The sequence below is a fragment of the Oncorhynchus kisutch genome, linkage group LG15 (assembly GCF_002021735.2).
Source record: "Oncorhynchus kisutch isolate 150728-3 linkage group LG15, Okis_V2, whole genome shotgun sequence".
Classification (NCBI taxonomy): Eukaryota; Metazoa; Chordata; class Actinopteri; order Salmoniformes; family Salmonidae; genus Oncorhynchus; species Oncorhynchus kisutch.
Window position 1 is genome coordinate 8,710,001 of NC_034188.2, and position 23,711 is coordinate 8,733,711.

A 23,711-nucleotide genomic window follows, 5' to 3' on the forward strand; every position below is an offset into this window, starting at 1 on the left:
CTTTCTTTATTTTGATAGTTTATAGTTTATTCGCCGTTAGTCAGCACCTCCACACAAACGTTCTTTTCTGGGTGTGCGTCAGCTCATGTTTTTGAAAACATGGGACCAACACTTTACATGTTGCGTTTTATATTTTTGTTCAGTATAGTTTACCCAGCATTTTTTACCACTACATCACTGGACCCAACCAACCCACACCGTATATGTTGCAAAAAATGCGTCAGACTTTGACATTGCGAGCACTGGTGAAGAGCCACATGATTGGGGGAAGACACACCGCTCCGTCCTGCTAACGCCAGTTCTACATTATGTTACTTGTTCTCTGCAACAGCTTCCAGAGCTGTTTTGCCAATGGCCTCGTTGACAGGTCGCCCGCGATATTCCGCTTTATCAAGCGGAAACCGTGCTCCTGCCGTTCTGGTGGCCGTTCATGTGCTGTTTTCCTCACACAGCCCACCTGCCCTTCTCCCGCCGGAACACACAAAGTTGCCAGTCGGACGTTAGGACGCTTTTTCCGTAGCTATTACAGTCATTCAGGTGGAATTGTGTAGTAGTGTGAATAGGAAATGTTGGTTCACCAGTAGACATGGAACAAAACTCTGCTCATCACTTCTCAAAGTACAACATCATCAGCACTGACTTACCACTTATGTAGTAAATAAGTAGTAAAACAACGTATTATTGAGTAGAACTAGTAAGGTAGTGATGAATACTAAGTGTTTTTTGTTGTTGTTGTATGTTCTTATTTCCATGAGGTTTTTGCGATATACTGCCATCGGGTGGCAACTAGAAACAATTGAATTCTAAGAACTATTTACAAATTGATAGTCGTTGAAAATATGTATTAGTGCTTGAAAAAGTACTTGAAAGTCCTTGAATTTGACTTGCCACTGTCTGGACAGAAACCTGTTTCATGTTTTTGGTTTGGACTTGCAGGTTCCCTTCCCAAGTGGGTGGTGAATAGAGCTTCTCAGTTCGTAGCACCAAAGGTAATATTATCATTTTAATATTATTATTATTATCAATCTGTTTTGGTAATGTGTTATCTTGAAACCCGAGAAGAAGAGAGAGTGTGCCTAACAAAGCACAAGGGTGGCCTATATGATTTGATACCTCTGTCTCTATCTAGTGGTTTCAGGAAGTTAGTGCACTTCCCAAAGATGTTTTGACTTGTTTTGATTCCAAAATCACTATCAAGAATACCATGAAAGATAACACCATGGTGTTATAAGTGTTTATTACACATTTATAAACTATTTATAAACTAATCATTATTTTGTTTATTGCCTACTTATAAAAGCCTTCAGAACTTGGCTGCAAGACGGCAGCTAGCCTAGTGGTTAGAGTGTAGAGGTGGCAGGGTAGCCTAGTGGTTAGAGTGTAGAGGTGGCAGCTAGCCTAGTGGTTAGAGTGTAGAGGTGGCAGGTAGCCTAGTGGTTAGAGTGTAGAGGGGGTAGGTAGCCTAGTGGTTAGAGTGTAGAGGGGGTAGCGTAGTGGTTAGAGTGTAGAGGTGGCAGGTAGCCTAGTGGTTAGAGTGTAGAGGGGGTAGCCTAGTGGTTAGAGTGTAGAGGGGGTAGCGTAGTGGTTAGAGTGTAGAGGGGGTAGGTAGCCTAGTGGTTAGAGTGTAGAGGGGGTAGCGTAGTGGTTAGAGTGTAGAGGTGGCAGGTAGCCTAGTGGTTAGAGTGTAGAGGGGGTAGGTAGCCTAGTGGTTAGAGTGTAGAGGGGGTAGCGTAGTGGTTAGAGTGTAGAGGGGGTAGCCTAGTGGTTAGAGTGTAGAGGTGGCAGGTAGCCTAGTGGTTAGAGTGTAGAGGTGGCAGGTAGCCTAGTGGTTAGAGTGTAGAGGTGGCAGGTAGCCTAGTGGTTAGAGTGTAGAGGTGGCAGGGTAGCCTAGTGGTTAGAGTGTAGAGGTGGCAGGTAGCCTAGTGGTTAGAGTGTAGAGGTGGCAGGGTAGCCTAGTGGTTAGAGTGTAGAGGTGGCAGGGTAGCCTAGTGGTTAGAGTGTAGAGGGGGTAGGTAGCCTAGTGGTTAGAGTGTAGAGGTGGCAGGGTAGCCTAGTGGTTAGAGTGTAGAGGTGGCAGGTAGCCTAGTGGTTAGAGTGTAGAGGTGGCAGGGAGCCTAGTGGTTAGAGTGTAGAGGTGGCAGGGAGCCTAGTGGTTAGAGTGTAGAGGTGGCAGGTAGCCTAGTGGTTAGAGTGTAGAGGTGGCAGGTAGCCTAGTGGTTAGAGTGTAGAGGGGGTAGCCTAGTGGTTAGAGTGTAGAGGTGGCAGGTAGCCTAGTGGTTAGAGTGTAGAGGGGGTAGGTAGCCTAGTGGTTAGAGTGTAAAGGTGGCAGGTAGCCTAGTGGTTAGAGTGTAGAGGGGGTAGGTAGCCTAGTGGTTAGAGTGTAGGGGCGGCAGCTAGCCTAGTGGTTAGAGTGTAGAGGTGGCAGGTAGTCTAGTGGTTAGAGTGTAGAGGAGGCAGGGTAGCCTAGTGGTTAGAGTGTAGAGGTGGCAGGTAGCCTAGTGGTTAGAGTGTAGAGGGGGTAGGTAGCCTAGTGGTTAGAGTGTAGGGGCGGCAGGTAGCCTAGTGGTTAGAGTGTAGAGGGGGTAGCCTAGTGGTTAGAGAGTTGGGCCAGTAACCAGCAGGTAGCCTAGTGGTTACAGAGTTGGGCCAGTAACCAGCAGCTAGCCTAGTGGTTAGAAAGTTGGGCCAGTAACCAGCAGGTAGCCTAGTGGTTAGAGAGTTGGGCCAGTAACCAGCAGCTAGCCTAGTGGTTAGAGAGTTGGGCCAGTAACCAGCAGGTAGCCTAGTGGTTAGAGAGTTGGGCCAGTAACCAGCAGGTAGCCTAGTGGTTAGAGAGTTGGGCCAGCAGATAGCCTAGTGGTTAGAGAGTTGGGCCAGTAACCAGCAGCTAGCCTAGTGGTTAGAGCGTTTGGCCAGTAACCAGCAGGTAGCCTAGTGGTTAGAGAGTTGGGCCAGTAACCAGCAGGTAGCCTAGTGGTTAGAGAGTTGGGCCAGTAACCAGCAGGTAGCCTAGTGGTTAGAGAGTTGGGCCAGTAACCAGCAGCTAGCCTAGTGGTTAGAGTGTAGAGGGGGTAGGTAGCCTAGTGGTTAGAGCGTTTGGCCAGTAACCAGCAGCTAGCCTAGTGGTTAGAGCGTTTGGCCAGTAACCAGCAGGTAGCCTAGTGGTTAGAGCGTTTGGCCAGTAACCAGCAGGTAGCCTAGTGGTTAGAGTGTAGAGGGGGTAGGTAGCCTAGTGGTTAGAGTGTAGAGGGGGTAGCCTAGTGGTTAGAGTGTAGAGGGGGTAGCGTAGTGGTTAGAGTGTAGAGGGGGTAGGTAGCCTAGTGGTTAGAGTGTAGAGGGGGTAGCGTAGTGGTTAGAGTGTAGAGGTGGCAGGTAGCCTAGTGGTTAGAGTGTAGAGGGGGTAGGTAGCCTAGTGGTTAGAGTGTAGAGGGGGTAGCGTAGTGGTTAGAGTGTAGAGGGGGTAGCCTAGTGGTTAGAGTGTAGAGGTGGCAGGTAGCCTAGTGGTTAGAGTGTAGAGGTGGCAGGTAGCCTAGTGGTTAGAGTGTAGAGGTGGCAGGTAGCCTAGTGGTTAGAGAGTTGGGCCAGTAACCAGCAGCTAGCCTAGTGGTTAGAGTGTAGAGGGGGTAGGTAGCCTAGTGGTTAGAGCGTTTGGCCAGTAACCAGCAGCTAGCCTAGTGGTTAGAGCGTTTGGCCAGTAACCAGCAGGTAGCCTAGTGGTTAGAGCGTTTGGCCAGTAACCAGCAGGTAGCCTAGTGGTTAGAGTGTAGAGGGGGTAGGTAGCCTAGTGGTTAGAGTGTAGAGGTGGCAGGTAGCCTAGTGGTTAGAGTGTAGAGGTGGCAGGTAGCCTAGTGGTTAGAGAGTTGGGCCAGTAACCAGCAGGTAGCCTAGTGGTTACAGAGTTGGGCCAGTAACCAGCAGCTAGCCTAGTGGTTAGAAAGTTGGGCCAGTAACCAGCAGGTAGCCTAGTGGTTAGAGAGTTGGGCCAGTAACCAGCAGCTAGCCTAGTGGTTAGAGAGTTGGGCCAGTAACCAGCAGGTAGCCTAGTGGTTAGAGAGTTGGGCCAGTAACCAGCAGGTAGCCTAGTGGTTAGAGAGTTGGGCCAGCAGATAGCCTAGTGGTTAGAGAGTTGGGCCAGTAACCAGCAGCTAGCCTAGTGGTTAGAGCGTTTGGCCAGTAACCAGCAGGTAGCCTAGTGGTTAGAGAGTTGGGCCAGTAACCAGCAGGTAGCCTAGTGGTTAGAGAGTTGGGCCAGTAACCAGCAGGTAGCCTAGTGGTTAGAGAGTTGGGCCAGTAACCAGCAGCTAGCCTAGTGTTAGAGTGTAGAGGGGGTAGGTAGCCTAGTGGTTAGAGCGTTTGGCCAGTAACCAGCAGCTAGCCTAGTGGTTAGAGCGTTTGGCCAGTAACCAGCAGGTAGCCTAGTGGTTAGAGCGTTTGGCCAGTAACCAGCAGGTAGCCTAGTGGTTAGAGTGTAGAGGGGGTAGGTAGCCTAGTGGTTAGAGTGTAGAGGGGGTAGCCTAGTGGTTAGAGTGTAGAGGGGGTAGCGTAGTGGTTAGAGTGTAGAGGGGGTAGGTAGCCTAGTGGTTAGAGTGTAGAGGGGGTAGCGTAGTGGTTAGAGTGTAGAGGTGGCAGGTAGCCTAGTGGTTAGAGTGTAGAGGGGGTAGGTAGCCTAGTGGTTAGAGTGTAGAGGGGGTAGCGTAGTGGTTAGAGTGTAGAGGGGGTAGCCTAGTGGTTAGAGTGTAGAGGTGGCAGGTAGCCTAGTGGTTAGAGTGTAGAGGTGGCAGGTAGCCTAGTGGTTAGAGTGTAGAGGTGGCAGGTAGCCTAGTGGTTAGAGAGTTGGGCCAGTAACCAGCAGCTAGCCTAGTGGTTAGAGTGTAGAGGGGGTAGGTAGCCTAGTGGTTAGAGCGTTTGGCCAGTAACCAGCAGCTAGCCTAGTGGTTAGAGCGTTTGGCCAGTAACCAGCAGGTAGCCTAGTGGTTAGAGCGTTTGGCCAGTAACCAGCAGGTAGCCTAGTGGTTAGAGTGTAGAGGGGGTAGGTAGCCTAGTGGTTAGAGTGTAGAGGGGGTAGCCTAGTGGTTAGAGTGTAGAGGGGGTAGCGTAGTGGTTAGAGTGTAGAGGGGGTAGGTAGCCTAGTGGTTAGAGTGTAGAGGGGGTAGCGTAGTGGTTAGAGTGTAGAGGTGGCAGGTAGCCTAGTGGTTAGAGTGTAGAGGGGGTAGGTAGCCTAGTGGTTAGAGTGTAGAGGGGGTAGCGTAGTGGTTAGAGTGTAGAGGGGGTAGCCTAGTGGTTAGAGTGTAGAGGTGGCAGGTAGCCTAGTGGTTAGAGTGTAGAGGTGGCAGGTAGCCTAGTGGTTAGAGTGTAGAGGTGGCAGGTAGCCTAGTGGTTAGAGTGTAGAGGTGGCAGGGTAGCCTAGTGGTTAGAGTGTAGAGGTGGCAGGTAGCCTAGTGGTTAGAGTGTAGAGGTGGCAGGGTAGCCTAGTGGTTAGAGTGTAGAGGTGGCAGGGTAGCCTAGTGGTTAGAGTGTAGAGGGGGTAGGTAGCCTAGTGGTTAGAGTGTAGAGGTGGCAGGGTAGCCTAGTGGTTAGAGTGTAGAGGTGGCAGGTAGCCTAGTGGTTAGAGTGTAGAGGTGGCAGGGAGCCTAGTGGTTAGAGTGTAGAGGTGGCAGGGAGCCTAGTGGTTAGAGTGTAGAGGTGGCAGGTAGCCTAGTGGTTAGAGTGTAGAGGTGGCAGGTAGCCTAGTGGTTAGAGTGTAGAGGGGGTAGCCTAGTGGTTAGAGTGTAGAGGTGGCAGGTAGCCTAGTGGTTAGAGTGTAGAGGGGGTAGGTAGCCTAGTGGTTAGAGTGTAAAGGTGGCAGGTAGCCTAGTGGTTAGAGTGTAGAGGGGGTAGGTAGCCTAGTGGTTAGAGTGTAGGGGCGGCAGCTAGCCTAGTGGTTAGAGTGTAGAGGTGGCAGGTAGTCTAGTGGTTAGAGTGTAGAGGAGGCAGGGTAGCCTAGTGGTTAGAGTGTAGAGGTGGCAGGTAGCCTAGTGGTTAGAGTGTAGAGGGGGTAGGTAGCCTAGTGGTTAGAGTGTAGGGGCGGCAGGTAGCCTAGTGGTTAGAGTGTAGAGGGGGTAGCCTAGTGGTTAGAGAGTTGGGCCAGTAACCAGCAGGTAGCCTAGTGGTTAGAGAGTTGGGCCAGTAACCAGCAGCTAGCCTAGTGGTTAGAAAGTTGGGCCAGTAACCAGCAGGTAGCCTAGTGGTTAGAGAGTTGGGCCAGTAACCAGCAGCTAGCCTAGTGGTTAGAGAGTTGGGCCAGTAACCAGCAGGTAGCCTAGTGGTTAGAGAGTTGGGCCAGTAACCAGCAGGTAGCCTAGTGGTTAGAGAGTTGGGCCAGTAACCAGCAGGTAGCCTAGTGGTTAGAGCGTTTGGCCAGTAACCAGCAGGTAGCCTAGTGGTTAGAGAGTTGGGCCAGTAACCAGCAGCTAGCCTAGTGGTTAGAGCGTTTGGCCAGTAACCAGCAGGTAGCCTAGTGGTTAGAGAGTTGGGCCAGTAACCAGCAGGTAGCCTAGTGGTTAGAGAGTTGGGCCAGTAACCAGCAGGTAGCCTAGTGGTTAGAGAGTTGGGCCAGTAACCAGCAGCTAGCCTAGTGGTTAGAGTGTAGAGGGGGTAGGTAGCCTAGTGGTTAGAGCGTTTGGCCAGTAACCAGCAGCTAGCCTAGTGGTTAGAGCGTTTGGCCAGTAACCAGCAGGTAGCCTAGTGGTTAGAGCGTTTGGCCAGTAACCAGCAGGTAGCCTAGTGGTTAGAGCGTTTGGCCAGTAACCAGCAGGTAGCCTAGTGGTTAGAGCGTTTGGCCAGTAACCAGCAGGTAGCCTAGTGGTTAGAGCGTTTGGCCAGTAACCAGCAGGTAGCCTAGTGGTTAGAGCGTTTGGCCAGTAACCAGCAGCTAGCCTAGTGGTTAGAGCGTTTGGCCAGTAACCAGCAGGTAGCCTAGTGGTTAGAGCGTTTGGCCAGTAACCAGCAGCTAGCCTAGTGGTTAGAGTGTTTGGCCAGTAACCAGCAGGTAGCCTAGTGGTTAGAGTGTTGGGCCAGTAACCAGCAGGTAGCCTAGTGGTTAGAGTGTAGAGGTGGCAGGTAGCCTAGTGGTTAGAGTGTAGAGGTGGCAGGTAGCCTAGTGGTTAGAGTGTAGAGGTGGCAGGGTAGCCTAGTGGTTAGAGTGTAGAGGTGGCAGGTAGCCTAGTGGTTAGAGTGTAGAGGTGGCAGGGTAGCCTAGTGGTTAGAGTGTAGAGGTGGCAGGGTAGCCTAGTGGTTAGAGTGTAGAGGGGGTAGGTAGCCTAGTGGTTAGAGTGTAGAGGTGGCAGGGTAGCCTAGTGGTTAGAGTGTAGAGGTGGCAGGTAGCCTAGTGGTTAGAGTGTAGAGGTGGCAGGGAGCCTAGTGGTTAGAGTGTAGAGGTGGCAGGGAGCCTAGTGGTTAGAGTGTAGAGGTGGCAGGTAGCCTAGTGGTTAGAGTGTAGAGGGGGTAGCCTAGTGGTTAGAGTGTAGAGGGGGTAGCCTAGTGGTTAGAGTGTAGAGGTGGCAGGTAGCCTAGTGGTTAGAGTGTAGAGGGGGTAGGTAGCCTAGTGGTTAGAGTGTAAAGGTGGCAGGTAGCCTAGTGGTTAGAGTGTAGAGGGGGTAGGTAGCCTAGTGGTTAGAGTGTAGGGGCGGCAGCTAGCCTAGTGGTTAGAGTGTAGAGGTGGCAGGTAGTCTAGTGGTTAGAGTGTAGAGGAGGCAGGGTAGCCTAGTGGTTAGAGTGTAGAGGTGGCAGGTAGCCTAGTGGTTAGAGTGTAGAGGGGGTAGGTAGCCTAGTGGTTAGAGTGTAGGGGCGGCAGGTAGCCTAGTGGTTAGAGTGTAGAGGGGGTAGCCTAGTGGTTAGAGAGTTGGGCCAGTAACCAGCAGGTAGCCTAGTGGTTAGAGAGTTGGGCCAGTAACCAGCAGCTAGCCTAGTGGTTAGAAAGTTGGGCCAGTAACCAGCAGGTAGCCTAGTGGTTAGAGAGTTGGGCCAGTAACCAGCAGCTAGCCTAGTGGTTAGAGAGTTGGGCCAGTAACCAGCAGGTAGCCTAGTGGTTAGAGAGTTGGGCCAGTAACCAGCAGGTAGCCTAGTGGTTAGAGAGTTGGGCCAGTAACCAGCAGGTAGCCTAGTGGTTAGAGTGTAGAGGGGGTAGCCTAGTGGTTAGAGTGTAGAGGTGGCAGGTAGCCTAGTGGTTAGAGTGTAGAGGGGGTAGGTAGCCTAGTGGTTAGAGTGTAAAGGTGGCAGGTAGCCTAGTGGTTAGAGTGTAGAGGGGGTAGGTAGCCTAGTGGTTAGAGTGTAGGGGCGGCAGCTAGCCTAGTGGTTAGAGTGTAGAGGTGGCAGGTAGTCTAGTGGTTAGAGTGTAGAGGAGGCAGGGTAGCCTAGTGGTTAGAGTGTAGAGGTGGCAGGTAGCCTAGTGGTTAGAGTGTAGAGGGGGTAGGTAGCCTAGTGGTTAGAGTGTAGGGGCGGCAGGTAGCCTAGTGGTTAGAGTGTAGAGGGGGTAGCCTAGTGGTTAGAGAGTTGGGCCAGTAACCAGCAGGTAGCCTAGTGGTTAGAGAGTTGGGCCAGTAACCAGCAGCTAGCCTAGTGGTTAGAAAGTTGGGCCAGTAACCAGCAGGTAGCCTAGTGGTTAGAGAGTTGGGCCAGTAACCAGCAGCTAGCCTAGTGGTTAGAGAGTTGGGCCAGTAACCAGCAGGTAGCCTAGTGGTTAGAGAGTTGGGCCAGTAACCAGCAGGTAGCCTAGTGGTTAGAGAGTTGGGCCAGTAACCAGCAGGTAGCCTAGTGGTTAGAGCGTTTGGCCAGTAACCAGCAGGTAGCCTAGTGGTTAGAGAGTTGGGCCAGTAACCAGCAGCTAGCCTAGTGGTTAGAGCGTTTGGCCAGTAACCAGCAGGTAGCCTAGTGGTTAGAGAGTTGGGCCAGTAACCAGCAGGTAGCCTAGTGGTTAGAGAGTTGGGCCAGTAACCAGCAGGTAGCCTAGTGGTTAGAGAGTTGGGCCAGTAACCAGCAGCTAGCCTAGTGGTTAGAGTGTAGAGGGGGTAGGTAGCCTAGTGGTTAGAGCGTTTGGCCAGTAACCAGCAGCTAGCCTAGTGGTTAGAGCGTTTGGCCAGTAACCAGCAGGTAGCCTAGTGGTTAGAGCGTTTGGCCAGTAACCAGCAGGTAGCCTAGTGGTTAGAGCGTTTGGCCAGTAACCAGCAGGTAGCCTAGTGGTTAGAGCGTTTGGCCAGTAACCAGCAGGTAGCCTAGTGGTTAGAGCGTTTGGCCAGTAACCAGCAGGTAGCCTAGTGGTTAGAGCGTTTGGCCAGTAACCAGCAGCTAGCCTAGTGGTTAGAGCGTTTGGCCAGTAACCAGCAGGTAGCCTAGTGGTTAGAGCGTTTGGCCAGTAACCAGCAGCTAGCCTAGTGGTTAGAGCGTTTGGCCAGTAACCAGCAGGTAGCCTAGTGGTTAGAGCGTTTGGCCAGTAACCAGCAGGTAGCCTAGTGGTTAGAGTGTTGGACCAGTAACCAGCAGGTAGCCTAGTGGTTAGAGTGTAGAGGTGGCAGGTAGCCTAGTGGTTAGAGTGTAGAGGTGGCAGGTAGCCTAGTGGTTAGAGTGTAGAGGTGGCAGGGTAGCCTAGTGGTTAGAGTGTAGAGGTGGCAGGTAGCCTAGTGGTTAGAGTGTAGAGGTGGCAGGGTAGCCTAGTGGTTAGAGTGTAGAGGTGGCAGGGTAGCCTAGTGGTTAGAGTGTAGAGGGGGTAGGTAGCCTAGTGGTTAGAGTGTAGAGGTGGCAGGGTAGCCTAGTGGTTAGAGTGTAGAGGTGGCAGGTAGCCTAGTGGTTAGAGTGTAGAGGTGGCAGGGAGCCTAGTGGTTAGAGTGTAGAGGTGGCAGGGAGCCTAGTGGTTAGAGTGTAGAGGTGGCAGGTAGCCTAGTGGTTAGAGTGTAGAGGTGGCAGGTAGCCTAGTGGTTAGAGTGTAGAGGGGGTAGCCTAGTGGTTAGAGTGTAGAGGTGGCAGGTAGCCTAGTGGTTAGAGTGTAGAGGGGGTAGGTAGCCTAGTGGTTAGAGTGTAAAGGTGGCAGGTAGCCTAGTGGTTAGAGTGTAGAGGGGGTAGGTAGCCTAGTGGTTAGAGTGTAGGGGCGGCAGCTAGCCTAGTGGTTAGAGTGTAGAGGTGGCAGGTAGTCTAGTGGTTAGAGTGTAGAGGAGGCAGGGTAGCCTAGTGGTTAGAGTGTAGAGGTGGCAGGTAGCCTAGTGGTTAGAGTGTAGAGGGGGTAGGTAGCCTAGTGGTTAGAGTGTAGGGGCGGCAGGTAGCCTAGTGGTTAGAGTGTAGAGGGGGTAGCCTAGTGGTTAGAGAGTTGGGCCAGTAACCAGCAGGTAGCCTAGTGGTTAGAGAGTTGGGCCAGTAACCAGCAGCTAGCCTAGTGGTTAGAAAGTTGGGCCAGTAACCAGCAGGTAGCCTAGTGGTTAGAGAGTTGGGCCAGTAACCAGCAGCTAGCCTAGTGGTTAGAGAGTTGGGCCAGTAACCAGCAGGTAGCCTAGTGGTTAGAGAGTTGGGCCAGTAACCAGCAGGTAGCCTAGTGGTTAGAGAGTTGGGCCAGTAACCAGCAGGTAGCCTAGTGGTTAGAGCGTTTGGCCAGTAACCAGCAGGTAGCCTAGTGGTTAGAGAGTTGGGCCAGTAACCAGCAGCTAGCCTAGTGGTTAGAGCGTTTGGCCAGTAACCAGCAGGTAGCCTAGTGGTTAGAGAGTTGGGCCAGTAACCAGCAGGTAGCCTAGTGGTTAGAGAGTTGGGCCAGTAACCAGCAGGTAGCCTAGTGGTTAGAGAGTTGGGCCAGTAACCAGCAGCTAGCCTAGTGGTTAGAGTGTAGAGGGGGTAGGTAGCCTAGTGGTTAGAGCGTTTGGCCAGTAACCAGCAGCTAGCCTAGTGGTTAGAGCGTTTGGCCAGTAACCAGCAGGTAGCCTAGTGGTTAGAGCGTTTGGCCAGTAACCAGCAGGTAGCCTAGTGGTTAGAGCGTTTGGCCAGTAACCAGCAGGTAGCCTAGTGGTTAGAGCGTTTGGCCAGTAACCAGCAGGTAGCCTAGTGGTTAGAGCGTTTGGCCAGTAACCAGCAGGTAGCCTAGTGGTTAGAGCGTTTGGCCAGTAACCAGCAGCTAGCCTAGTGGTTAGAGCGTTTGGCCAGTAACCAGCAGGTAGCCTAGTGGTTAGAGCGTTTGGCCAGTAACCAGCAGCTAGCCTAGTGGTTAGAGCGTTTGGCCAGTAACCAGCAGGTAGCCTAGTGGTTAGAGCGTTTGGCCAGTAACCAGCAGGTAGCCTAGTGGTTAGAGTGTTGGGCCAGTAACCAGCAGGTAGCCTAGTGGTTAGAGCGTTTGGCCAGGAACCAGCAGGTAGCCTAGTGGTTAGAGCGTTTGGCCAGTAACCAGCAGGTAGCCTAGTGGTTAGAGCGTTTGGCCAGTAACCAGCAGCTAGCCTAGTGGTTAGAGCGTTTGGCCAGTAACCAGCAGCTAGCCTAGTGGTTAGAGCGTTTGGCTAGTAACCAGCAGGTAGCCTAGTGGTTAGAGCGTTTGGCCAGTAACCAGCAGATAGCCTAGTGGTTAGAGCGTTTGGCCAGTAACCAGCAGATAGCCTAGTGGTTAGAGCGTTTGGCCAGTAACCAGCAGCTAGCCTAGTGGTTAGAGCGTTTGGCCAGTAACCAGCAGCTAGCCTAGTGGTTAGAGCGTTTGGCCAGTAACCAGCAGGTAGCCTAGTGGTTAGAGCGTTTGGCCAGTAACCAGCAGGTAGCCTAGTGGTTAGAGTGTTTGGCCAGTAACCAGCAGGTAGCCTTGTGGTTAGAGCGTTTGGCCAGTAACCAGCAGGTAGCCTAGTGGTTAGAGCGTTTGGCCAGTAACCAGCAGGTAGCCTAGTGGTTAGAGCGTTTGGCCAGTAACCAGCAGATAGCCTAGTGGTTAGAGCGTTTGGCCAGTAACCAGCAGCTAGCCTAGTGGTTAGAGCGTTTGGCCAGTAACCAGCAGCTAGCCTAGTGGTTAGAGCGTTTGGCCAGTAACCAGCAGGTAGCCTAGTGGTTAGAGCGTTTGGCCAGTAACCAGCAGCTAGCCTAGTGGTTAGAGCATTTGGCCAGTAACCAGCAGGTAGCCTAGTGGTTAGAGCGTTGGACTAGTAACCAGCAGGTAGCCTAGTGGTTAGAGCGTTTGGCCAGTAACCAGCAGATAGCCTAGTGGTTAGAGCGTTTGGCCAGTAACCAGCAGATAGCCTAGTGGTTAGAGCGTTTGGCCAGTAACCAGCAGCTAGCCTAGTGGTTAGAGCGTTTGGCCAGTAACCAGCAGCTAGCCTAGTGGTTAGAGCGTTTGGCCAGTAACCAGCAGGTAGCCTAGTGGTTAGAGCGTTTGGCCAGTAACCAGCAGGTAGCCTAGTGGTTAGAGTGTTTGGCCAGTAACCAGCAGGTAGCCTAGTGGTTAGAGCGTTTGGCCAGTAACCAGCAGGTAGCCTAGTGGTTAGAGCGTTTGGCCAGTAACCAGCAGGTAGCCTAGTGGTTAGAGCGTTTGGCCAGTAACCAGCAGATAGCCTAGTGGTTAGAGCGTTTGGCCAGTAACCAGCAGCTAGCCTAGTGGTTAGAGCGTTTGGCCAGTAACCAGCAGGTAGCCTAGTGGTTAGAGCGTTTGGCCAGTAACCAGCAGCTAGCCTAGTGGTTAGAGCATTTGGCCAGTAACCAGCAGGTAGCCTAGTGGTTAGAGCGTTGGACTAGTAACCAGCAGGTAGCCTAGTGGTTAGAGCGTTTGGCCAGTAACCAGCAGCTAGCCTAGTGGTTAGAGCGTTTGGCTAGTAACCAGCAGCTAGCCTAGTGGTTAGAGCGTTGGACTAGTAACCAGCAGGTAGCCTAGTGGTTAGAGCGTTTGGCCAGTAACCAGCAGGTAGCCTAGTGGTTAGAGCGTTTGGCCAGTAACCAGCAGCTAGCCTAGTGGTTAGAGCGTTTGGCCAGTAACCAGCAGCTAGCCTAGTGGTTAGAGCGTTTGGCCAGTAACCAGCAGCTAGCCTAGTGGTTAGAGCGTTTGGCCAGTAACCAGCAGCTAGCCTAGTGGTTAGAGCGTTTGGCCAGTAACCAGCAGCTAGCCTAGTGGTTAGAGCGTTTGGCCAGTAACCAGCAGGTAGCCTAGTGGTTAGAGCGTTTGGCCAGTAACCAGCAGGTAGCCTAGTGGTTAGAGCGTTGGACTAGTAACCAGCAGATAGCCTAGTGGTTAGAGCGTTTGGCCAGGAACCAGCAGATAGCCTAGTGGTTAGAGCGTTTGGCCAGGAACCAGCAGGTAGCCTAGTGGTTAGAGCGTTTGGCTAGTAACCAGCAGGTAGCCTAGTGGTTAGAGCGTTTGGCCAGTAACCAGCAGGTAGCCTAGTGGTTAGAGTGTTTGGCCAGTAACCAGCAGGTAGCCTTGTGGTTAGAGCGTTTGGCCAGTAACCAGCAGGTAGCCTAGTGGTTAGAGCGTTTGGCCAGTAACCAGCAGGTAGCCTAGTGGTTAGAGCGTTTGGCCAGTAACCAGCAGATAGCCTAGTGGTTAGAGCGTTTGGCCAGTAACCAGCAGCTAGCCTAGTGGTTAGAGCGTTTGGCCAGTAACCAGCAGCTAGCCTAGTGGTTAGAGCGTTTGGCCAGTAACCAGCAGGTAGCCTAGTGGTTAGAGCGTTTGGCCAGTAACCAGCAGCTAGCCTAGTGGTTAGAGCATTTGGCCAGTAACCAGCAGGTAGCCTAGTGGTTAGAGCGTTGGACTAGTAACCAGCAGGTAGCCTAGTGGTTAGAGCGTTTGGCCAGTAACCAGCAGATAGCCTAGTGGTTAGAGCGTTTGGCCAGTAACCAGCAGATAGCCTAGTGGTTAGAGCGTTTGGCCAGTAACCAGCAGCTAGCCTAGTGGTTAGAGCGTTTGGCCAGTAACCAGCAGCTAGCCTAGTGGTTAGAGCGTTTGGCCAGTAACCAGCAGGTAGCCTAGTGGTTAGAGCGTTTGGCCAGTAACCAGCAGGTAGCCTAGTGGTTAGAGTGTTTGGCCAGTAACCAGCAGGTAGCCTAGTGGTTAGAGCGTTTGGCCAGTAACCAGCAGGTAGCCTAGTGGTTAGAGCGTTTGGCCAGTAACCAGCAGGTAGCCTAGTGGTTAGAGCGTTTGGCCAGTAACCAGCAGATAGCCTAGTGGTTAGAGCGTTTGGCCAGTAACCAGCAGCTAGCCTAGTGGTTAGAGCGTTTGGCCAGTAACCAGCAGGTAGCCTAGTGGTTAGAGCGTTTGGCCAGTAACCAGCAGCTAGCCTAGTGGTTAGAGCATTTGGCCAGTAACCAGCAGGTAGCCTAGTGGTTAGAGCGTTGGACTAGTAACCAGCAGGTAGCCTAGTGGTTAGAGCGTTTGGCCAGTAACCAGCAGCTAGCCTAGTGGTTAGAGCGTTTGGCTAGTAACCAGCAGCTAGCCTAGTGGTTAGAGCGTTGGACTAGTAACCAGCAGGTAGCCTAGTGGTTAGAGCGTTTGGCCAGTAACCAGCAGGTAGCCTAGTGGTTAGAGCGTTTGGCCAGTAACCAGCAGCTAGCCTAGTGGTTAGAGCGTTTGGCCAGTAACCAGCAGCTAGCCTAGTGGTTAGAGCGTTTGGCCAGTAACCAGCAGCTAGCCTAGTGGTTAGAGCGTTTGGCCAGTAACCAGCAGCTAGCCTAGTGGTTAGAGCGTTTGGCCAGTAACCAGCAGCTAGCCTAGTGGTTAGAGCGTTTGGCCAGTAACCAGCAGGTAGCCTAGTGGTTAGAGCGTTTGGCCAGTAACCAGCAGGTAGCCTAGTGGTTAGAGCGTTGGACTAGTAACCAGCAGATAGCCTAGTGGTTAGAGCGTTTGGCCAGGAACCAGCAGATAGCCTAGTGGTTAGAGCGTTTGGCCAGGAACCAGCAGGTAGCCTAGTGGTTAGAGCGTTTGGCTAGTAACCAGCAGGTAGCCTAGTGGTTAGAGCATTTGGCCAGTAACCAGCAGGTAGCCTAGTGGTTAGAGTGTTTGGCCAGGAAGCGAAAGGTTTCTAGATCAAATCCCTGTGTTGACAAGGTAAACATCTGTCATCCTGCCCCTGAACAAGGCAGTTCACCCACTGTTCCCCGGTAGGCTGTCATTGTAAATAAGAATTTGTTCTTTATTTAACTAGGCAAGTTAGTTAAGGTTAAATTTAAAAAAGGCTTATCTGAGAGGCTCTTAACTAACACATTTATTTAGAATCTGAATATTTGTCCTCCTTCCCCCTAGGCCATGAAGAAGATCTACAAGGCCTGTCAGAAGTATCCAGAGTGGAAGAGGAAGCACAACCCTAACCTGAAGCCCTGGATTTATCCCGAGCAGAACACCTTACCGTGTATTAACGTGTCTGACCTTGTACTACAGAGAGCCGATTCACTGGAGAACATTGATGAGAGCCGCCTGACGGAGGAGAAACAAGCACAACATCACAGCGATGACGAAGAGACCTAGGCTAACTCTGAGTGAAGACACTGTTTGTATATAATTGTGTGGCTGTGTTTTCAAAATGGCACCCTATTCCCTATAAAATAATGGTAAATAAAAAAAAATAGAAGTGTATTACATTTGTGCAGGGCCCATAAGACTCTGGTCAAAAGTAGTGAACTATATAGGAAATAGGGTGCAATTTGGGACACACCCTCTGTGTTGGGTTTGGTGTGTGTGTGTGTGTTTCCGTGTGAGTGTGTGTGTGTGTGTGTGTGTACAGTACAAATATGTAAATGTACATGTATGATTTACTATAATTTGGATCTGCAACTTTTGTCTTGTTGCATTTAGTTGGTAATTGATCTATAACTTATTGAATCAGAGAGGTTTAACAGGGTATTTTCATATAGGAACAAAATAGACAATGTATACACGGTGCTATCCTTCAATTAAATGGTATAATATCGAATTTATGATAATACTGTAAAAATGTGTCTATTTCAAAACAAATTTCAAGACAATATTTAAATATTTCAAGACCCTAACATGTTTTTTTAACGTTTTTTTCATATTCATGTTTGATTCGACTTCAGCTTTCATTTGAAGTGTTATACAATAGCCATTGCCAATAGAGAAAATAGCCTATCATGCAGCCTACTTACTACAGTATATTTCATGGTATCTAGTGCCGCCCAGTGGCAGTAATAGGTCATAACATTTCCTCATCGCCCAGTGTTTGGAAGCCGTGAGCGTTTAGAACAGTGTTTCACGAACTCGGTGCACGTTTTGGTTTTTGCCCCTAGCACTACACAGCTGATTCGAATAATCAACTAATCATCAAGCATTGATCATTTGATTCACCTGTGTAGTGCAAGGGCAAAAACAAAAACGTGCACCGAGTTTCGGGGAAAACGATGGTTTAGAACAATGGAATGTTGTCAGTTTGTTAGGAAGTGAATTAGCATAATGCACCAAGACAAGTGTGCTTTTGTACAGTGAATGGCCCACTGAGACTCCTAATGACAGTCACAGGGGAGGAGAGATGGCAGCATAACAACGCCTGAGGGAATTTTAAAAAACCTGTCTGACCCTTAAAAGGAATGATTATAATCTGTTATAGCTTGTTATAACCGTTGGGGTCATAAAACTGTTAAAAGGTCATTACCTCAGTTATACGTTGGTCGTCTGAATTTCAAACATTTTGTCTTTCTGCATAAAGTTATCATTAGTGATGCAGTTTTACTTCAATTCTAATGGTCTTTTGGTAGGATTTTCAGACATGTTTCCAAAATGGAGAGACATCATGTTCATAGCAACGCACATGTTAAATAAAGAGAAGTTGACTCCTGATTTTAAGACCTTCACGGCTGATGCTCTTGATTCCTAATCATCATTTCCAAGTACACGTTCCCATTTTAACTGCACTGTTTGTTTTTCTCCGTCGATAAGGAACGTTTATGTGTGACTGTATCCCTTTTCAGACTTAAAAATGCAGCTGGGGGCCAATCCTCAGAATCTGTATTGTCTCAGGCACTTCCTGTTTCCCCAAGGCTACTTCCTGTCCCATTTCCTGTCCGCATCAGTCAGATTGTTTTTGAGGGAAAGGAAACTCCACTGTTGTCTAGATTTCTCACACAACACAAAACGCTTCTCTTTGATTGTAGAACTCTAAGTTAATTGCTTTGTCTCGTATTAAAAGGTCTTTCATTTTGAGTGATCTTTGAGAATTAAAGAGTGTGATGTTAGTTACACTCATGATCTCCTAAGATCATCCATTTATTATCCATAATCTGAGCTGCCTTTGATTTTTGAATAACAATGTGTGTGATTCATGATAGCCTTGGATCTTGAACTAATGTGAAACATGTGTAATATACGTGTGTGTGTCAGGCAGGGTGGGGGGTTTGAGGAAAATCCAGGACCACATCTTGATTACACCTGAACATCCACATTTTTTTTGTAGCTATTTATAATGTTGATCTCTCATCAGGTTGTTTGGGTCTATTGTATCAGTAGTCCTATTGAACCCCACGTCACATGGTCTATTGTATCAGTAGTCCTATTGAACCCCACGTCACATGGTCTATTGTATCAGTAGTCCTATTGAACCCCACGTCACATGGTCTATTGTATCAGTAGTCGTATTGAACCCCACATCACATGGTCTATTGTATCAGTAGTCCTATTGAACCCCACATCACATGGTCTATTGTATCAGTAGTCCTATTGAAGCCCACATCACATGGTCTATTGTATCAGTAGTCCTATTGAAGCCCACATTATAGTACCCTTTTGCACCCATGCACCTAACTAAAACTAACCTAGCTAAAGCTACCCTAACCTAACTAAAGCTACCCTACCCTAACCTAACTAAAGCTACCCTAACCTAACTAAAGCTACCCTAACCTAACTAAACCTAACCTAACTAAAGCTACCCTAACCTAACTAAACCTAACCTAACTAAAGCTACCCTAACCTAACTAAACCTAACCTAACCTAACCAAAGCTACCCTAACCTAACTAAAGCTACCCTAACATAACTAAACCTAACCTAACTAAAGCTACCCTAACCTAACTAAACCTGACTAAAGCTACCCTACCCTAACCTAACTAAACCCAACCTAACTAAAGCTACCCTAACTAAACCTAACCTAACTAAATGCACACTAAAATGTAGCCTACACATTGCACATATTGTGTAGTTTTTTTGTTATTTTGTAGGCAATAGGGAATGTTTTTAAAACAAGTGGATAAGTTGAATTAAATTAAATGACCTGATTGCAAGGTGTCCATTCTTTAACAGTAGGCCTATTCCGTTTCTTAAATGTCTTGCGCAAAGCAATGTAGTGGGCTCAAAATATTGCATTTATGTCTATGAATTACGAGTATGTGCAACTTTGAAGTGGACGGATAATGAGTTTGAACGGGGAAAAATGTCGGCTAAACATCACTACCGCCCTCCCCTTTAATTAAGATCTCCTTGATACTCTGTGGAGTAAACTCACTCACCATTGTAAGAAAGTTGCCGACAAGGACAATGCTTCTTCTGCTGCCTAAGTCATGAGCGGTCCCCGTCACAACGGAAAAACCGAAGGATTCACGTGTTTAGATGTTGCATTGAGAAAACAACCACGGACATCGAAACACAGCAGAAGGTAAACCGGGATTATTATAATATTTAGACGGATAGATTCCAACGTTTAAGTGATCATCTGGAGCTCACGCTGTGTATCGGCGACATCCAGCTAACAGGAGATTTTATGGAGCGCACTTCTTCAATACTATAGGCCTAATATTGTCTTTTTTCACAGTAACTGGGTGAATAATGAGAGAATGTCATTATAATTTACTTGTAGAGTTGTGTGTTGGCCCGACCGCAGAATAATCAATTCGATTCTGTGTAATGATTTATTTTACATTTTAAATATATATATTACCATGTTTAAGAATTGCCAATCTCATGACATCGCATGGGCTTGGAATGTGAGCCTATTGTAACATTTCACCCATTATACAGTCACCTGTCTGTTTCGCTGTAAACTAATGTTTTACAGACACCCCACCCCGTTGTAGATATCCTCTTCGCATTGAGTGGGTTTTGGGGTCTTGGAATCTGTCAGTTATAGCGTTTCACAGTTGAAACATGATTTAAATCAAGAGCAGCCTTGAACATATGTTCAGTAAGTTATTAGATAGTGCAGCAGCAGCGCCAGAGGACAGAGAGATACAAGTTTAAAAATAATCACTGGAATTTCCCATTTAAAATGCTTCCCAATTTTAGCTCTGTTTTTGGGATTGTGGAGAGGTGAGATTATTCATTTATATGAAAATGGCTGAATGTTAAATTGTTCGGGTGTCAGTGTCACTTGTAAGCAAGGCCCAGATGATCGTTCCTCTACAGTCACACTGTATACAGTGTCTCCGTCTTTGGTCATTAGATGGGTTTTGTGTGATGCACAACGTTACACGGTCCAGAAACATTGACCGTCAGAGGCCTGTCTATCTGTCTATACCACAGCCATCGTATATCTGAGTTATTATATGTGACGCAGTACAAAGTAGCATAGATTTGTAACAGAGTTTCACGTGTAATTCACACTACGGATCAACAAACTACTACTGTAGCTCCACTTACTTTTAATATTCAACACGTTTCCAAACCCCAAAGAGTTCACGTTAAATTCACTTTGCTTTTCCGTCTAAAATCCAAATGAAACACAGACAGCCTATTTACTTGTGTTGTGTTTCAGTGATGTCGGGTACATTGTGTTAAACAACCATAATGTATTTTTTTTTTTTACAGTAATTCATAATAACACCCATGTTGCTGGGATTATACCCTCCATTTTGAGGATAATTTCACCAACTCATTTGGGAAGGATAGACAGACAGACAGTAAATAAAAGTACTGTACAGTAAAGTTTCAGTACAGTAGAGCACACTAAAGTACAGTATAATGTACTGTATTGTACTGAAGTCTACTCTACTGATCTCTACTGTTAATGTCCAAACTTGTGAAACATCGATGTCTATGATTGGTTCAGATTTGGTCTGGTCCAGACCAGACAAATGTGTTCTTGTTTGGGGGCGGAGCTCATTAGAATAATAGTCCATGTGTAGAATTATACCCAAATATGCAAAATAAGGATATTGTGTATTTCTATCTTTGTGTACTTTATTCAGGATATATCACCCTGAAGATAATCATATTCATAATTATGTATAATACAGGTCAGGGAACCATGATGTAATTCTGTTACCGTAAATCCGTTACCAGATGTAAATCCACTTCACTTACTGTAGTTCAACAACAACAAATATCTATATATATTTTTTTTTTACTTGAGGTGTCATGACATAGCTGACACCCCCATTCTTTCTCCAGACATCTTTGAATCTTAATTCGGAGCAGTTATTTTGAGAGTTTTTGGGAAAACGTGGTCACAAAAAAAAAACTGAGGGAGATTTTACTGTAATTCTGTTACCAAACTTTGCATCTGCACAGGTCTTCCAGTAAATGGGTTTTTGTGACATTTTCTGTGTAAATTATTCAAAGTAAACATTGAAATCAATATGTTTTTGGTTTGGCATACACTAACTACCATTCAAAAGTTTGGGGTCACTTAGAAACGACCTTGTTTTTGAAAGAAAAGCACCCCCCCCCATTTAAAATAACATCAAATTGAACATAAATACAGTGTAGACATTTTTTATGTTGTAAATGACTATTGTAGCTGGAAAAGGCAGCTTTTTTTAATGGAATATCTACATAGGCGTACAGAGGCCCATTATCAGCAACCATCACTCCTGTGTTCCAATGGAACGTTGTGTTAGCTAATCCAAGTTTATCATTTTAAAAGGCTAATTGATCATTAGAAAACCCGTTTGCAATTGTTAGCACAGCTGAAAACTGTTGTCCTGATTAAAGAAGCAATAAAACTGGCCTTCTTTAGACTAGTTGAGTATCTGGAGCATCAGCATTTGTGGGTTCGATTACAGGCTCAAAATGGCCAGAAACAAAGACCTTTCTTCTGAAACTCGTCAGTCTATTCTTGTTCTGAGAAATGAGGCTATTAAATGCGAGAAATTGCCAAGAAACTGAAGATCTTGTACAACGCTGTGTACTACTCCCTTCACAGAACAGCGCAAACTGTCTCTAACCAGAATAGAAAGAGGAGTGGGAGGCCCCGGTGCACAACTGAGCAAGAGGACAAGTACATTTAGTGTCTAGTTTGAGAAACAGACTAGAGTTCAACCGATTAATCGGAATGGCCGATTAATTAGGGCCGATTTCAAGTTTTCAAAACAATCGGAAATCGTTATTTTTGGGCACCGATTTGCCTATTTATTTATTTAAATTATTTTTTGATATATCTTTATTTAACCAGGCAAGTCAGTTAAGAACACATTCTTATTTTCAATGACGGCCTAGGAACGGTGGGTTAACTGCCTCGTTCAGGGGCACAACGACAGATTTTCACCTTGTCAGCTCGGGGATCCAATCTTGCAACCTTACAGTTAACTAGTCAAACGCAATAACGACCTGCCTCTCTCTCGTTGCACTCCACAAGGAGACTGCCTGTTACGCGAATTCAGTAAGCCATGGTAAGTTGCTAGCTAGCATTGAACTTATCTTATAAAAAATAATCATAATCACTAGGGAGAAGCGAGGAGAGGGACAGAAGCTATACTGTTACACTGGCAATACTAAAGTGCCTATAAGAACATCTAATAGTCAAAGGTTAATGAAATACAAATGGTATAGAGGGAAATAGTTATAATTCCTATAATAACTACAACCTAAAACTTCTTACCTGGGAATATTGAAAACTCATGTTAAAAGGAACCACCAGCTTTCATATGTTCTCATGTTCTGAGCAAGGAACTGAAATGTTAGCTTTCTTACATGGCACATATTGCACTTATACTTTCTTCTCCAACTCTTTGTTTTTCCATTATTTAAACCAAATTGAACATGTTTCATTATTTACTTGAGGCTAAATAGATGTTATTGATGTATTATATTAAGTTAAAATAAGTGTTCATTCAGTATTGCTTTAATTGTCATTATTACAAATAAATTAAATAAAAATTGGCAGATTTAATCGGTATAGGCTTTTTTGGTCCTCCAAACAATCGGTATCGGTGTTGAAAAATCATAATCGGTCGACCTCTAAAACAGACGCATCACAAATCCTCAACTGGACGCTTCATTAAATGGTAACCGCAAAACTCCAGTCTCAACGTCAACAGTGAAGAGGCGACTCCGGGACGCTGGTCTTTTAGGCAGAGTTGCAAAGAAAAAGCCATATCTCAGACTGGCCAATAAAAAGAAAAGATTAAGATGGGCAAAAGAACAGACACTGGACAGAGGAATATTGGAAAAAAAAGTGTTATGGACAGAAGACATCTAAGTTTGAGGTGTTCGGATCACAAAGAAGAACATTCGCAGAGTGAGACGCAGAAAAGATGCTGGAGGAGTGCTTGACGCCATCTGTCAAGCATGGTGGAGGCAATGTGATGGTCTGGGGGTGCTTTGGTGGTGGTAAAGTGGGAGGTTTGTACATGGTTAAAGGGATCTTGAAGAAGGAAGGCTATTACTCTATTTTGCAACACCATGCCATACCCTGTGGACGGTGCTTAATTGGAGACAATTTCCTCCTACAACAGGACAATGACCCAAAGCACAGCTCCAAACTATGCAAGAACTATTTAGGGAAGAAGCAGTCAGCTGGTATTCTGTCTACAATGGAGTGGCCAGCACAGTCACTGGATCTCAACCCTACTGAGCTGTTGTGGGAGCAGCTTGACCATCAAGATACATTAGAGTATCTAATGTCAAAGTCATTCTGCCCTGTGAGGGCACATTCTAATAATTAGAGGGAGAGAACAGGGGGATTTTTTGATCTTTGGACTGATTGTCATGTATCCTCAACCTCATTATCCTAAAGATCAAATGAATGATTGTCATGTATCCTCAACCTCATTATCCTAAAGATCAAATGAATGATTGTCATGTATCCTCAACCTCATTATCCTAAAGATCAAATGAACGATTGTCATGTATCCTCAACCTCATTATCCTAAAGATCTAATGAATGATTGTCATGTATCCTCAACCTCATTATCCTAAAGATCAAATGAATGATTGTCATGTATCCTCAACCGCATTATCCTAAAGATCAAATGAATGGTTGTCATGTATCCTCAACCTCATTATCCTAAAGATCAAATGAATGATTGTCATGTATCCTCAACCTCATTATCCTAAAGATCAAATGAATGATTGTCATGTATCCTCAACCTCATTATCCTAAAGATCAAATGAATGATTGTCATGTATCCTCAACCTCATTATCCTAAAGATCAAATGAATGATTGCCATGTATCCTCAACTTCATTATCCTAAAGATCAAATGAATGATTGTCATGTATCCTCAACCTCATTATCCTAAAGATCAAATGAATAATTGTCATGTATCCTCAACCTCATTATCCTAAAGATCAAATGAATGATTGTCATGTATCCTCAACCTCATTATCCTAAAGATCAAATGAATGATTGTCATGTATCCTCAACCTCATTATCCTAAAGATCAAATGAATGATTGTCATGCATCCTCAACCTCATTATCCTAAAGATCAAATGAATGATTGTCATGCATCCTCAACCTCATTATCCTAAAGATCAAATGAATGATTGTCATGCATCCTCAACCTCATTATCCTAAAGATCAAATGAATGATTGTCATGTATCCTCAACCTCATTATCCTAAAGATCAAATGAATGATTGTCATGTA

At 47.0% G+C, this 23,711-nt stretch overlaps 2 protein-coding genes across 2 annotated transcripts in view; both read left to right on the top strand.

Moving 5' to 3' along the window:
• Window positions 1–16,773, top strand: part of LOC109878025 (START domain-containing protein 10-like) — a 37,824-nt gene extending 21,051 nt beyond the window's left edge. Inside the window, exons 5-6 of the mRNA XM_020470257.2 lie at window positions 937–989; window positions 15,212–16,773. Coding sequence (XP_020325846.1) covers window positions 937–989; window positions 15,212–15,433 — 275 coding nt within the window. The 3' untranslated portion in view covers window positions 15,434–16,773. The remainder of the gene's footprint in view (window positions 1–936; window positions 990–15,211) is intronic.
• Window positions 16,774–18,409: 1,636 nt separating this feature from the next.
• The window catches only part of LOC109878030 (arf-GAP with Rho-GAP domain, ANK repeat and PH domain-containing protein 3), a 61,733-nt gene continuing 56,431 nt past the window's right edge, over window positions 18,410–23,711 (top strand). Inside the window, exon 1 of the mRNA XM_031789587.1 lies at window positions 18,410–18,564. The gene's annotated coding sequence lies outside the window, so the exon portion shown is untranslated. The remainder of the gene's footprint in view (window positions 18,565–23,711) is intronic.